We start from the raw sequence: 16,457 nt of genomic DNA, 5'->3' as shown, positions 1-16,457 counted from the left end.
GTTTGTAACGCCAATATGGCAGTTGTGTGAATACATTGAGCCAATAATGTGGTGTGTTGTGAAGACATCGTGCCAATCATGTGTTGTGATCTTGCCGCTGGAGCAAGATTGCAGTAGATTGTTATTGGCATAACAGAAGCATCCCAGAGAGGCAGATTCTCTCAGATGTAATGATGTGGAGGTATTCATCACTTTGTGAAAAATTGTGTTGTCAAGTTATGCAACAATGAAAGAATAATGGTCTTCAACATATAGTTGCAAAGAATTTGGAGATTTCATCATCTAGCCCATTGTTTCCCAACCTTGGGGTCACCTTAAATTCAAATGGGGTTGCCTGAGATACTGGATATCCTACAATTGACCAGTACATTTCATTAAAATATACATACATTTAATAATAAAAAAAAAAAAAAAAAAACTCATGATATCCAAGTAAAGAAACGGATCCTTCATTATAACCACGCTAAGTAAAACTAAACTTAGACAGCCCGCATGAGATGTTTGACAGAATTAAGCTTGATCAATGTTCGAAACAAAGTAGCAAAACAACCAAGCGCACAAGGACATTTGGGGAAAATCAGAGAATCGTTCTAGTCTGGAGTAGAGATGGGTTGCGCTCTCTCGCAACACGTGAATGATTGGGGTCGCCAATGTTTTGTGACAAAATAGGGTCACCTGCCAAAAAAGGTTGGGAGCCCCTGATCTAGCCTACATAATATTAAAGAATCCAAAGACATTATTGTAAACAAGGGACGGGGAAAACAATATTGAATTGGCCGTGATCTTTTGGGCCTTAGATGGCACTGAATTAAAAATAGACCTGTTTCTGTAATGAAAATCATAACATGGGCTGAGGAAAACTTCTGATACCCATTATCTGTGTGAACAAAGTTTGATGCTCCATCCACAAGTGCTGGTTGAATCTCTACCATGCAAAGAAGAAACCATATTTAATCATGATCAAGACATGTAGCCATCTCACACAATAAGGATAGACCGAGGAGCTGTTAACCATTTAAAATGTGTCATTCTTTTTTGGAAATTATGGACTCCACATCATCCAGGCTAAAGATAAGAACCTGTGATTAGTACACAGCTCAAAACATCTGTGATGGTATGATGGTGCATCAGTGGCTATGGCATAGGCAGCTTGCACATCATTCACAATTAATGCTGAATGATATAGGTTATGAGTAACATATGCGGCCATCCAGATGTCTTTTTGCCTTGAATATTTCAGGAAAACAATGCCAAAATGCACCTTGCATGTGGTGAATCATGGGGTGAAAAAACGTGATTAAGAAGACCCCACACCGTAACAGCAATGCAGCAATGATTAATTCCCTGCAATTATCATATATTTCATTCACAAAACTGTAGCAACTGGTCTCCTCAGTTCCCAAATGTTTAGAGACTGTTGTTAAAAAAAGAGGTGATGGAACACTGTAGTCAACAAGTCCCAGTCACATTAAAAAAATAAAATAATGTCTTGCTGGCATCGAATTCAAAATGAAAATATATTTTTCAAAAGACAATACAATTTCTGTTTCAACTATTGATATGTTGTCTTTGCACTACTTGCACTTAATTAAATACATAGTTGACATATTTTGTAAAATATAGAATTATGTTTTTATTTAGATTTTACACAGCATCAACTTGAAACGGGGTTGTATTAATCATCAACATCATCATCAACTTTATTGCCAGACACAGACAACACAGACATGACATTCAACATGCATTAGAAAGGAAAAGAAGGGAAAAAAAGAACAAAAAAACATTGCATTTCTATAAACGACAATTATACCATTCTGGGAGAAATTCAGGCGACAGATGAATTTGTATATCATGACTTCTCAATAATGCCTGGAAGGTGCTGACCCGTGCATTGCAGAACAGGTCACTTGCACTAGAGCATGGGGTCTCTTGAGTAGACTAGGAACTCATGTCAATTCCTGATGATTTCTATGAACTCAACTGGCTCAAATCTACATATCTACAAGAAAGGAGCTTCTTTGTTGCCATCGGCAACTGTACCCCAGGGGTCGATCTTGGGACCACTATTATTCAACCTCTATGTTCCCACTTGGACAAATCATCAAAAATATTTTTATTTCATATCTATGCAGATATACTTACTCTGTATATCTGCATACTCTTACCATGTTTACTCTGTCGCCAAATGACTAGAAGCTATGGTCCCCTTGAATCTCTTTGTCAGTGCATCAACAAATAGGTGTCTCAATATGTTCTTCAGTTGAACAAAGAAAAAACTGAAGTAATTATATTTTGGTAAAAAGGAGGAAAGAGAAGGGTTGCCACTCTCCTTGACACAAAAGGGCCCAATCTCATGATTATTTCTTCTTGCCTTTTCCAGTCTCATCACTACAGAGTTTCCTTCTCCAATCTTCCTTTACTTTCTTGACTAATTTCTTAACCTGGAGTGACTTTTTAAATTTTTATTTTATTTCTTTCATATATGTACGTACACCAAAATGGTCATTCGGTTTTTGGTTGTAGTATTTGGTCTGATTTTAAGGCCAAAACGCATAAAAATAAGGTATGTACAGGACTCTGAACTACTCAATCAGTTTTAATTTGATTATTAAAAGCTAAACTTCTATCACGCTGCCCTATGGTCCATGAACAGCAGGTGGCGTATGCATACTGTTTCTAAATGGGAAGTCTTCCTATTAAGGCCCTGTAGTCTAATTGGCGCTCCTGAAATCACAAACAAAACATTTCAATCAAAATTACGCTTTCCTACTTTAAAATGATGTTCGGGCTTTAGATTAATACAAGGTGTGCCAAGTTTACTTCGGTGAACTGACCTCGTAAATTGTGTGGGCCTTAAAACAACCTACATCCTCTTTGGGTGGTTATTTAGCCTTTCATATTTAGTTCACAGTAAGTGACACTGCGAATTGTCATGAGCAAACTTGACAACACTGAGAAATTTAGTATGGAAAAATGAAAGGGTCATTTCTGTATTTAAAAAAGGCCCGTCACGGCACGATAGGTCTGCGTGCTCGCATGTGTGTCTGCGAGATGATAGCCTACATTGTTACTGTAACACATTAATGGGTAACTATCTCCACAGTAATGACCACTGTTTGTATGGCCAGGTGATTAGGGAATGAGTCCGTGGAATTGCCATAAGATTTGCATAAGCGATATTGTAACTATTTAACCTGTGACTAGCAGTACAAGAACTCTGGAACTTGTTGCTGTCGCTGGGCGGGTCCTATTGATGTTGTACGCTTAGGCGGGGGGTGTATTACTGAGGGAGGAAAATCGAGTCAAGGGAGTTACAGCCTCAACGCCAGGCGTTTCGAGATATAAGATTAGGCTCTATTTCTCTTTTCTGTCCTTTCTGAAAACACAAAATAAGGGCTGATCACTTTGCAGGCGAACCGACGCTTGCGATTCTATTTAAGGACGACTTTTAAACCCCCCGGTGTGCATGCACGGTTCCCCTATCAGTAGGCAAGTTATTGAGAGCGAGCCAGAGAAGAGGGAAAAGGGTAACCCCAGGAAACAGGGATGGTGGACAATTCCGGTAGCAGCAAGGCGCAAATGGTGAGTAGTCACTGCTCTTTGGCGCTGTGCCCATAACGAGTTGTAATTCTGACTCCAGGCTCTCGGAGAAACAGGAGAACACAGTTCTGTGTGTGTTGTCGGCTACTCAAGAACGACGGGTTAAGGTAGAGAACAAATGTTCAAAATTTTGTGTAAAATATTTTACAACGATTTAATTGGAAACTTGTGGACGCGGCGACGTTTAGTCTGCGCTCGCGACAAACCTCCAAGATAGTATTTTAATAGGCAAATCGATCTAATTGGCTACAAATAAACCTCAGGTTAGATAGTAGTACTGTATGAAAATTGGACTCTACTAATTTTTTTGGGGGTTGCTTATCTTTTTAGGATACTAGGCTACTTAAATAGTAACGCTTCCACATCCATGTGTGTGCTACTGTGTTTACTCTCATTCACGGGCGCTTGGAGCCCCGCCATATGCATCTGATAAATGCATCGCATGTTGCTTTGATTAGGGCGGGTTGGGAGTTTTTTCTTTGATCAGAAGTGAACTTTAACATGCGTAGGCATTATCTCTCCAGTACACATACATGTACTTTATTTGCTTCCCGAAACAATCAAAAGAAACTTGCTTTTAACAACGTACAGTAGCCCATGTTGTTGTTTGTCTAATCGAAATATTGTCTTTGACGTGTAAATCTACATGGCTGTTTTTACAATTAAAAGAGGGCAGGATGTAGCCTACGCATGACCAATAAACCCATGAAATCGCCGTAAATTATAAATTAGGTTATGCGTTTTTTTAACAACATGATAAATCAGACTGGGATAAGTAGCAGAATATATCTTGTTTAATATCAGGCAATTTGACACAGCCTACATAAGACCTTGTCAGAAGTTTATTATAGAGGCCACCGATATTTTTGTGCTGCATCATAGAGTAGGACAAAGTTGTTTTTTTAACAAAGTTTGTTTGTCCGGCTTTCGACAGTGTGTATTTCCACGCTTCAGACTATTTTAATGGAAGCTTGTTTAGTTATATGAAAATGGGCTAGGCAGTGTTGACATTCCATGGCCTTTCAGGAGCAGGTTGGACTCATCAGCTATGTCAAACAGTCCTGTCAGATGTGTACATGTTTGACCTACATAGTCTTGGATTTTTCCATTCCTGCAGTCGAAGTTTCAAACCCCTGAGTGGAAATAAAACACGAATAAAGACTATAAGGCTACTTTTTGTGGACATGCTTGCATCATTTTCTACTGAAATGAAACTAACAAAATCTTGTCAGTGTATGATATAGTAAACCTTCCTATGGTAAGTTGACTAGCGAATCACATGGTCAAATTATTACTGTAACAGAAGGGACTATACCTTTCCTGTATCTCCACCATAATTATAGGATAGACTGGATTGCTTGGTCAACTGAAAACATAGCTACTATAAGTATGTCTCCCTCCCAAAGCATGTCTTCATAGAAACCAAAGCGTGGGGGAGGGAGGGGCATAAAAAGTAGTCATTTGAAGGGGACGGTTTTATGGCTGGCTATTGACGTCTTTGTGGCTTCCTCCCCCCCCACCCCCTTACCCCTTGCCCTTCTCTTACCCCCCACAAACCCCCACCTTCACTGCCTCCCCCAGCCCAGTATGTCTCAGGAGGGCGGACTGGGGACCGGCGTGAAACTAGAGGCGGTGATGGAGCAGCTCCAGCGGCAGCAGCAGGCACGTCTGGAGATGGAGCGCAAGGAGCGGCATCTGCGCGAGGCCCACATCATGTACGCCCAGCAGATGGCCGCCCAACAGGCCATCCTGGCGGCCGCACGCGCCCAGGGCGCTGGCTTCATGGGCAAGGGCCTGGGGCCGGCTGGCATGGCGGCTCTGGCCATGGCAGGCGGTGCAGGTGGAGGTGGCGGTGGCGTGCTGTCACGGGCGTCCAACCAGAACAGCGTGGACTCTGAGCGCGAGGATGACGATGAGGACGGCGCTCGTGGCAGGCGAGACTCCGGGGAGGACGACGACGAGGAAGACGAGGAGGAAGAAGAGATGATGGAGGGGGACGAGGGGACCGAGGGGGAGGACGAAGACGAGCGAGGAGGCGTAGCGGGACCGGGCGGCGTGGGCTTGTCCACGGCTGCCGCCGCGGCAGGGCTGGAGTACCTCAGGAAGCAGACGCTGGCCCTCCAGCAGGGCATTCCGCGCGTCCCCCCGCGGCCCTACGGCAACTACGCGACCGCCGCCCCTGGCCCCGGTCCCCAGAGGGCCCCCTCGCCCCCTGTCAGGGTCAAGCAGGAGCCTGAAGAGAGCCTCTCGCCAGCCGAACCCCACTCAGCTGCCTCCCCCAACGGACAGGCCGACTGGAGCTATGACGATCACTTCAAGCAGGTAAGGCCGCATTTCACAGTCTGCTTCACACCCACCTCGCTTTCCTTCCTCTCTGTCCTTTGTAACACTTTGGTTTTTTTCTTCACTTCTTTCCTTCCTCCACTCTTTCTTTTGTTACACCCCTGAAATACATATCTGACATATCACATGTCTTGATCTCGAGGTGCCATGCAGAAATGCGTGGCTGTGTTTTCCCTGAGTGACTGATAAACGCTGAGCCATCAGATCGGAGTATTTGCGGGCTGGCTGCTGGCACTTCAGTGATTAGTCATCGAGTTTCTCTAGCCGGCTGGCCAGGAGCGCTGTGTAATCAAAGCGCACACATCCGCTTCTTAGGAGCGTAACGCAACGCAACACAGCACAGTGCACTGCAGCGCAGGAAAAGCTTTGCATGCTGCCAGCACATCTTAGTTTCTTTCTCTCTCTTTCCCTCTCTCCCGCTCTCTTTCCCTCTTTCTTTGACACCCTGCTGTTGTGGGCTTTTGCTGATTGCTTCGGCGTGCTCACATAGAGACTGGTGTAGGGTTGGAGGGGGGGGGGGGGGGCGGGGGGTGCTCAGCTGGCCTCCATCTTTTGCGTGGTGGTGGTGGTGGTGGTGGTGGTGTGAGTGTGAGTGTGAGAATGAGGGAGAGGAGGCCGCTATGGGCCAGAAATCCTGGAAGTGAGAGCTGGCAGCTGGCCAGGCCAGCCAGTCAGACGAACACAGCAGCCAGGCAGCCGGAGAGCGGCCGGCGGTCCACCCCCACCGCCGCACCACCCCTGGGCTCTTGCAGCTGTAAATCATACCCTTCATACTTTCTCTCTCTTCACTCTCTTTCTCTTACTCCGTCTCATTCAAATTCTTGCTCTTCACTCTCTCCCTCTCTCTCCCTCTTTCGCTGGCTCTCTTATGTGCTGCGTCGCTCGTTCTCTTCTCTCGCCCACACTTGGGCTCGGAGCTCGCTTTTGCTGTAGTGAGTGAATGAGCGAGCGAGCGAACGCACGTGCTCTGGAATGCTTTGGCGGATTGGTTGCTGTTCAGGTGACTGAGGCAGATTTGGCCCACGTGTGCTGTCAAGAGGGTGTGTGTGTGTGTGTGTGTGTGTGTGTGTGTGTGTGTGTGTGTGTGTGTGTGTGTGTATGTGTGTGTGTGTTGAAGTGGGTCAGAGCCAAGTGGCACACGGCACGGCACACGGTAGCTGCCGCCCCTGCCTCAGGAGGTCTTGGGCACGTTGCCAGGTGCTTTCGATTCCCCCTAGGTAAACACTTGGCCGTGCTCTCTCTCTTTCTCTCTCTCTCTCTCTCTCTCTCTCTCTCTCTCTCTCTCTCTCTCTCTCTCTCTCTCAAACACTCACACACCCACACACACATGCGCTCATAGAAAAAGAACAGGATGAGTTTCGAGGAAATACAAACAGATCCGGATGGAATAGTACTTCTTACTCTTCTGTATGCACTTTGAAACGCACGCTATCGTAGATTAAACCGGGACTGTCTGTGTGTGTGTCGTGTGTTAGTGTGTGAAGTGGGATGAGGGGGCGGCAGTTTAGCCCAAAGGGCGGGGTGTTGAGAAGTGTCTGGGTTTCGGATATGCTGCTCTGCACTGTGATTTTCTGGGATTTCATTACAGGCTATTTAAAGGGAAATGGTAGGGATGGCGTCTCACCCACAAACCCAAATTTAGATGTGACCGCTCTGTCTCTGTCTCTCTCTCTCTCTCTCTCTCTCTGTCTCTGTCTCTGTCTCTCTGTATTTATGCATGTGTCTGTTGTGTGAGGTTGGAGTGTTGTACAGAGGCTTGAAGCTTGATTGGAGTGATCAGCTGGGAGGGTTCACTAAAATCAGAGGCCTCTGAAACAGAGACATTAAATCCAGACAAAGGCCTAAAGAGATTCACATGAAGGCTGTTCTCTCTTTCTCTTGTCTCCTCTATCTATTGACATGGTGGTGAGGACCTTAGCCTGAGGGGAGGGGCTTTGGGGAGCAGTGCATCATGGGAAGAGAATTGCCCTCTGGTCCGGCCCCCTTGTCCTTTTAGTGTCTCTCCCCTTTGATCTCTTGTCATTATGTCAGCTGTGCGGTATTTAGTAGCGGCCCATCTCTGGAAGTAGTCTCAGGTTGCCACTCTAGACAGGGGGAGGGAGAGAGAGAGAAAGAGAGAGATGTAGGAACAGCCACTTGTCTTTAATGGCGTTGTTTGTGCCAGACGCTCCAATCTTGGCCCTTGTGTGCCATAAATTCCCTCCTCAAATGATTGGGCTGAGCGCAACTTTTTTTTCATCTAGACGGGAAGTAATAGCTCCTTTCTAAAGGCTTGTGATGATGGTGTGTGTTTGGTGTTGTTGCTGTGTTGGGGGGGGGGGGGGGGGGGCAGGGAACCATGCACTGAAACTCCATTTGAATTTGAAGTCTTTTCTCCAACCCAAGAGACACTAGATGACCGCTGGTGGATAAATTGGCTCAGAGTTGGAGATGGCGGAACACATGGACAGATACAATTCTGGTGCAGATGCCATTCTGTGTCTCGCGTTGGTTCTACATTGGTATCAGGATAAGAATAACCATGCTGGACCTGTAGGGCTGTGAGATGTAAAATAACTCAAAATAACGCAAAAAGTAAAATAACTCTGAATCTTTGCGCGAGAGATGAGTGTGGAGGCAAGCGGAAAGGAGAGGAAATTCGACATCTGGACAGGAGAGAGGAGGGATGAGGGCGAGGACTGACAGAGATGGAGATCGTGGCTCGTGTGACTTGGCTTGTCCGTCTGGGGGGTCCATGTCGTGTCGGCAGTGATGTATGTCCTGTGACCTCACCCCTTGCCCCAAACAGCCGGGTAAATAATTGTCCAACAAGCGGCCGAACAAAGGGCGTCGCATGCAGGGGGCTGAGCGGACGGGGATGGGGGAGCGGCAGACTCCACCCTGCCCAATGGTACGCACTCTGCTCTGGGATGCTCAGGACCGCTGACCCCTCTAATCCACACAACCTGCTCCCTTGGGGCCCACAGTGACCTGCACCCACACACACACACACACACACACACACACAGGCGCAGGCACGCGTATGCACACACACACACACAAAATATGTGGACTCATCCATTCACACACACACACACACTCTTGGACAGACATAGCACAGATACAGTGATGCATACACAAATCCACTCATATCAATATGAGTATCACTCATATCTCTCTCTCTCTCTCTCTCTCTCTCTCTCTCTCTCTCTCTCTCTCTCTCTCTCTCTCTCTCTCTCTCACCCTCCCACACATACACAGATGTCAGAAATCCTGAGTGGAGTCGGGGGTGGTGTTTGTGGTGTGAGCAGGTATCTGTTGGCGTTGGCAATAGGCCCGTCTCCTGTTTCCCTGTGCTAGCTGCAAGCCACAGCACTCCGGCTCCACGCATCACCACGATATACACACGTAAACGCACCTAAAACACACACACTTGTATGTACACAAACATTAATGCACACAGATGCACACAAACACCTACAGTACATATGTATGTATGCATTTATCAGAATTGACAAACCAAAATTGACAAACACCAATCAGACAGTTGTTCTGTTATGGTAAAATAAATGTGTACTGGGTGCACACGAGCAAACACCTATAGCACACATTTGTCACACACACACACTGCAGAAGTCCGCACATCTATCAAAAAAGACTTGTGTGGTCCTTGTGGCTAAGTCAGAATCAAGGCCCGCTTTGCTGTCCGCTCTTGCATAATTTAGCCGTCGTCTTGGCAACACTTTGCGGCACGCGCTTTCGGAGGAAGTGTGGAAAGATCTGCATGCTTGCAAATGAGATCGATGAGAGTTTTTGTGTTTGTGTGTGGGTGTGTGTGTGTGTGTGTGGGGGGGGGGGGGTGTATACTGGGGTGTAGATGGGTGAGGGGTGGATGTTGGAGGGTGGGTGGATGATTGGCCTCATTCAGAGCTCATGCATCATGGATTAGGAAACATGCACCTTGCCCTACCTCCAGCCGCTGTGTGTGTGTGTTTGTGTGTGTGTGTGTGTTGTGTGTGTTGTGTGTGTGTGTGTGTGTGTGTGTGTGTGTGTGTGTGTGTGTGTGTGTGTGTGTGTGTGTGTGCGCATTTCTGTTTATCTTCTGTTGAACATGTCACCTTTTTTATTCCACTTTTTTCTACGCTTCATACACACACACGCATTGTCACACTCAAGAGCTACATACAAAAGATGTGTGATCCTCCTGCACCCCCTCCATCTTCTAATGGAAACCACAGCTTGTGCATGTGTTGGGTCTGACACAGGTGTGTGGCTTGACCTCATTTTGAGCTTCTGCGTGTGCTCGGGTGTGTGTGTGTGTGTGTGTGTGTGTTGTAGGTTATTCTTTTGTGCCTGTTTTTTTCCCTCTCAAACATATCAAAGCATCCAGTCGTCATTCTTCTCTCTTTGTTCTCTCTCTTTTTGAGTTTCTTTCTACGGTTGCTTGCATTTGTTTTTTTCTCCTCCTCTCTATGAATTTGTCCCTCGTTCGTTCTTCGTGTGTGTTGTTAAAGTGCAGGCATTCTAGTTGGATGACTAACAAGCCCCTATGCTTGCGACCTTTCACACAGTGAATGAACTGAGACCGGTCAGTGGAAGAGTTGATGTGAAAATTCCACACAGCCATAGCCGAGCTCGAGCCCACTGCTCCCCCCCCCCCCCCCCCCCCCCCCCCCCACCCTTGCAAGGAGCCCATTGTGGCTTCGCAACAGTTGTTTATTCAACCTGACGACGCATTCAGTGGCTGACCAGTGCTTCAACGGCCACAGCCATGGGTACAATTCAGAAAGTGGCGTGGTTAGAAAAAAAATGACCTGCTGTCACTCGAGCTCTCATGCCCTTGTTGAAAAGACTACATTACAGCACAGGTCACTTACAAAACCAGCCCAACACACACACATTCATACATACGGACATGAATGCTCACACTGCCACTCCCTCGCGTAAGATGTTGTAATGTCCAATCTAAGCTATGCAGCCTGATGCACTGTGGATTCATTTGACGTCACAGTTATATGTCTCAGTGTACTTGAGCAATAGTGTTGTTTGACTCAAATCACAAACCATGTCCTGTTCACTTGCAGGGTTTAATGTGATCATATATATGCTTGTGCTCATGTTCATGCCGAGAGAGAGGAAAGAGATGGGGAAAGGGAGAGAGTGTGACTCATTGTCTTTAGAAAGTCTTTGAAATCCTTTAAAGACTAATAAAATCAGGTCAAATGGCATGACCAGTGAAACACAAATGTCCTTCGGTCATATACAGCACATACAACAGTTCTTCCTAAAGTGAGCCACACTGTGTGTTTAAATAAAGCTGCACCTCTATTACTGCTTGCAACAAGATCTCAATGTGGTTATCAAGGACAGCGAGAGGAAAAGAGAGAGAAATGTGGAAATGGCAAGCTCCTACCTCAGTGTGTGTGTGTGTGTGTGTGTGTGTGTGTGTGTGTGTGTGTGTGTGTGTGTGTGTGTGTGTGTGTGTGTGTGTGTGTGTGTGTGTGTGTGTGTGTGTGTGTGTGTGTGTGTGTGTGTGTGTGTGTGTGTGTGTGTGTGTGTGTGTGTGTGTGTGTGTGTGTGTGTGTGTGTGTGAGTGAGCACTTAGGTGAGCGCGAGCTAGCACATATGCCAGTTTTCTCCAACATCATCCACCACCTCAGAGGCATTCAGCCGAAGGTCACTCAGAAATATAGAGCAATGAAATGAACTCCTTTGTGCAGAGGTCAAGGACTGCCATTTGCTTAAAAATGGATTCCATTAGAATCAGAAAAAGGCGATTAAGACTCTGCTTCGTTCCGCTTGGAGATGTAAGAGGTGTGCGGTTGCTAATGGAGCCTTGTGAATAAATACCAAGGTTGTCGAGACGACTGTAAAATAACATTCTATTCAAAGTTTTTTTTTTATCTTCAACTCCGGCATTGTAGGTCACTTCAGCTCCGGAGTGGCAGATGGATGAGATTTTTAAAAGGCACTCTAATGTTTATTTGAATTGTGTTGGGGAACTCAGCTGTAAAGAAGCCTTATTTCTTGTGTGCAGGGGATTTTTGTGCTAAATGAAGCATTTATGACGTCTAAAACAGAACTGTGCCCCAGCTGGGTGTGTGTGGGCTTATGTTTAAGGTGGTGCATCATGGCTGTTGACTGATGCTCTGTGTGTGAGAGAGAGAGAGGGAGGGAGGGAGAGAATGTATGTGTGTGCGTGTATGTATGTGGGTGTGTGTATGTAAGACCTGGCTTTACATGATCTGATTTTCTTCCTTACTTGCTGCAAGGCACCCAGGTACACAAAGGAATTAACAAAAGAAACCAACAGTTGGTGTAATCTGCAGAAGATCTAAAGATCTAAGTGTGTGTGTGTGTGTGTGTGTGTGTGTGTGTGTGTGTGTGTGTGTGTGTGTGTGTGGGATCTTGTGTGGGTATTTTATGCTGCCCTGCCCCTAACAGCCCAGTGTGGAAGATTCCACAAAGCCCTGAAATAGAGGTATTGAATTTAGTAGGGTAATGAAGGGTGGGGGAGGGGTGATGGGAGGAGTGTGTGTGTGGTGGTGGGGGGGGGGGGCATTTCTCTGCCCCACCCAAAGGAAACATTCCAGACAGAATTAAAGAGTTAACTCTCTTCAAACAGATAGCACTCCCGTCACTGGCTCCTTACTACACTCACTGTGTGTGTGTGTGTGTGTGTGTGTGTGTGTGTGTGTGTGTGTGTGTGTGTGTGTGTGTGTGTGTGTGTGTGTGTGTGTGTGTGTGTGTGTGTGTGTGTGTGTGTGTGTGTGTGTGTGTGTGTGTGTGTGTGTGTGTGTGTGTGTGTGTGTGTGTGTGTGTGTGTGTGTGTGTGTGTGTGTGTGTGTGTGTGGAAGGGGTGGTATCTGCTGTCTATTCTATGGTCTGTCAGAGCCTGATTGGTGATCTTCTATGTCTCTGTTGGCCCAGGGGTCGGAAAGGAGGGGGAAAAAGGAGGAAACAGAATGTGAGAAAGTAGAGAGTGAGAGAGGGGGAGAGAGAGAGAGAGAGAGACAGAGTTGTTATAATATCTGTTTGGTTCCCAGGGGTCCCTCACATCTGTTGCTGCTGGTTGAGAGGGGCCTCCTGTTTTGGACTGGAGTTTGGGGGGTTGGTGTGTATGTGTGTGTGTGTGTGTTTCTGATGGTCTTTCACTTACTCAAATACAATGTTTGAAATTCCCCTATGTGTGTCTGTGTGTGTGTCTGTGTGTACAGTATGTGTGTATGTGTTTGCTGTTGAAGTAAACTGCCATGACCCTCAGCCCAGAGACTCTGAAGGCGTCCTCTGTCTGACTTGAGTCTGGAACCAGTTCATCTTCATTCTGTTATGCTCTGCTGTAGGCACTTCTATGCATGTGCAGCTCTGAATCAACACGTCACTGGTGCCTTTATGGAGTCTATACATGAGGTGGCCCCATAGTCACAGGGATCCTGTGTGTTGTTTCATAAGATGTTAATGTCACTTAGAGTTTTTGTTTGTTTCACACACAATAAATAAGATCAGACTAGTTGTAAAGAGGGATTTAGCCTTCATCCACACTATTCTGTTTTCGTTTCAATCCGAAGCATATTTGTTATGTTTTTGCCTCTCATCCACACGCTACCCCGAACTCCTGAAATAGAACGATTTGAAATGCTGGCAGAAACTTATTCATTTGGAAACTCCAGCTTTTAATGTGGACCGCGAATCTGCAAACATCTGAAAAAATGAGGACATACAGTTAAATGCTGCATTTCACAATACTGACAATACGTGTGATTGGTCATGGCATTTGTGTCAGTGGTCATGTGATCCACACTTCAGGTGACCTACTATCTAAGAGTCCCCATGTGCGTAAGATTATGAAATCGCAAACGTGTGTGGATGGAGAACGTATTTAAAAATTACGTGTTGTTTGTGCTTGTTGATTTTATTTCGATTCAGGTAGACAGCTGATAGAGCTGTCTGAGCTCACACAATGTCTCTCTGCTGAAATGGTGGTGATTGTTTTTTAAAGGTAAAGGTTTTTGTGAGGGTTTTTTAGGAATCTTCAACAGGGAAGTTGTAGGTCTCATTTATGTGATAGGTATTTATTTTGTTTGTTTGTTTGTGTGTACCAAGGCCTTTTTACTTGCTCTCTGTGGACGAGGGTCGTTCGATACTCCCTGTAGACCCCTTATATTCTCTCACATATACATTAATGGAAGGAAAATGGTAAGATGACCAACCTCTCTCTCTCTCTCTCTCTCTCTCTCACTCACTCACACACACACACACACACACACACACGCACACACTCAGTTATATGGTTTGGAGCTCTACAGGCGTGATGCAAATGATGTGTGTGTCCATTAGGGTTGTGGCACTTCTCTTTATAATCGCACCCAGGAGAGCTCACTTCCGCATCAATAATGGAGAAGGAATCCCCCCCACTCCCCTCCCAACCCCCAATCACTCCCGTAATCTGATCACTCAAATGATCCCAACCCCAAGCCATCCTATCTCTCTACCACCCCCCACCCCCATCTCAGACCCATCCTTGCTCCCCGACCACCATATCCCACTGAATCCTGATCCTGTAGCCAGTCTCAGGTAAGGTGCACTAGTCTCCATCGGCCAGTAAAAGATTGGGTGGAGCATCGGATAACCCCCCTCCATAGAACTAAAGCTATCATGCCTCTACTCCTGGCCATTGTGGGTGTTGAATGTGGTTGTTTCTGTGAAATGGATTGAGACACTGGTCATTAACACGTACCGTGTGGATTAAAATGTCAAGACCGAACATGTTCTAACAGCTTAATTTGTTTTGACAACTCGCGTCTTGCATTTACTGTTGAGTTTCACAAGTGCCACAGTTTTATTCACTAAGAAATAACAAGAAACAAATGCATCCCTGACTTCTCTCAGGCCTAAGCTTTCTCTCTATCTCTGTCTGTCCCACAGTATTGCTTTCTGTCTTTCTCTCTTTCTTCTCGCATATTAGCCTAGCGCTGCAGGTCTGTGATGTGAGACAGCTGTCTGCCGCTAGGGCCGCTAGCGCCACGCAGCGCTGCTCTCTCAGGTCCCCGTGGCTTAGAATCGCTGAGTCAGAGTCGGCAGGCAAGGGGAGAGGAGGGAGAGAAGAGGAGGACGAATGGAAAAGAGTGGAGGTAGAGAGGAAGGGAAGAGGTGGAAGAGAGAGGGAGAGGGGGGAGAGAGAGGGAGAACGAGAGAGGGAAGGAGAGGAGTGTCACGCTTACTGTTGTCGGGGGCCGTCACCTCCTACTGGGCTCTTGTTGGCAGACCTCCAGACCAGCGGTTAAACACCCACAGAAACACACACACACACATACACACACACGTGCACACACACACACACAGGAGACCAGAGGATCTGAATGAATCACTGTGTGTATGTGTGTGTGTCAGGGAGGTGTTGGGTAAACCTCCCCCTGGCTGGTTGGCATGGAGCCAGGCCTGAGCAGAACCAAGAGGTTGAGTGTGTGTGTGTGTGTGTGTGGTTGCGCACAGGGCAGCGTGTGTTTTGGTTTCAGTACCACCGAGCTGTTGCTATTCCTCTGTCGCGCAGCAATCCGATCACCTCAGCCCAGCTGAACATACCTCTGCGTCACACACACACACACACACATACACAGACAGTCAGGCAGCACGCCAGCCTGAACCGCTGCCAAGTGCTACCGTCTGAGAGGGAGCTAATGGGCTCGGCGTATAAGCAGGGGCGGCCACATCCAGAGCTCGAGCGAGCGAGCGAGCAAAGGCGAAAGAAAAAAGCTCCGTAGACAGAGGAGGATGCGGATGACCGACATTATTATTTATACAAATGGGCCGACATCATCTAAAACATTGTTCTTTATGTCAGGAGTGCTCTGTATGTTGAAATTCCCTTCACATAAATGGGCGGGGGGGGGGGGGGGGGGGGTGCTCATTGAGGATCAAGTTTGCTGTTTCTGCACAGTTGTTTATGTAGGGCATGTGATCGGGAGAGGGACTGTAGAAGGAGTGAGAGTGGACCAGCGAGAGGAGGAGTGACGTGCGGAAGGGTCAGGAGGAGGGCTGATGGAGGGATGCCGAGTGGAGAGGTAGAGGGGAAGGAGAGAAGGAGGATGGATGACTGTTTAGAGAAATGAGTGAGTTGAAGGGTGAAGTGTGTGCGTGCGTGCGTGCGTGTGCAGGTCAAAGTCCGCCGATCGCAGCATTCCCCTATTTTGTAAAATTATTTTTTACTCCTCTGGGTGTTGCAATGGATATCAATGATTCATATGATTGCCCTCAGTAAAAAAGCACAAGAAACAGGACGCAAACAGTTACAAACAAGTCACTCACCTCTACCGCACACACACACTCACACACACACAATCCATATTTGTGTGTTTAACCCCCTCTCTACTGATGACAGATGTCCCCCTGTCAGTTTCTAGAGTATGACTCATTCGGAACTCCAAACAAGCAGGAAGTTCTGGTCAGACCAGGTGGCGGAGGGTGTGTGTGTGTGTGTGTGTGTGCGTGTGTGTGGCGACTCTTGTCATTGGAGGGGGAAGCTTTTCACCTCCTAA

The 16,457-nt window shown here is 46.7% G+C and overlaps 1 protein-coding gene across 1 annotated transcript in view; it reads left to right on the top strand.

Moving 5' to 3' along the window:
* Nucleotides 1-3,213: 3,213 nt before the first annotated feature.
* Nucleotides 3,214-16,457, top strand: part of LOC143125737 (AT-rich interactive domain-containing protein 3B) — a 61,998-nt gene continuing 48,754 nt past the window's right edge. The window contains exons 1-2 of the mRNA XM_076287465.1: nucleotides 3,214-3,582; nucleotides 5,182-5,922. Coding sequence (XP_076143580.1) covers nucleotides 3,547-3,582; nucleotides 5,182-5,922 — 777 coding nt within the window. The 5' untranslated portion in view covers nucleotides 3,214-3,546. The remainder of the gene's footprint in view (nucleotides 3,583-5,181; nucleotides 5,923-16,457) is intronic.

Source organism: Alosa pseudoharengus, unplaced genomic scaffold (genome assembly GCF_046254945.1).
Source record: "Alosa pseudoharengus isolate Yale_2024_CS ecotype anadromous, Long Island Sound unplaced genomic scaffold, YU_APseudo_1.1 YU_APseudo_1.1_scf_16, whole genome shotgun sequence".
Classification (NCBI taxonomy): domain Eukaryota; kingdom Metazoa; phylum Chordata; class Actinopteri; order Clupeiformes; family Clupeidae; genus Alosa; species Alosa pseudoharengus.
The sequence above is the reverse complement of the archived record's forward strand: the minus strand, read 5'-3'. Positions and strand labels throughout refer to the sequence as shown.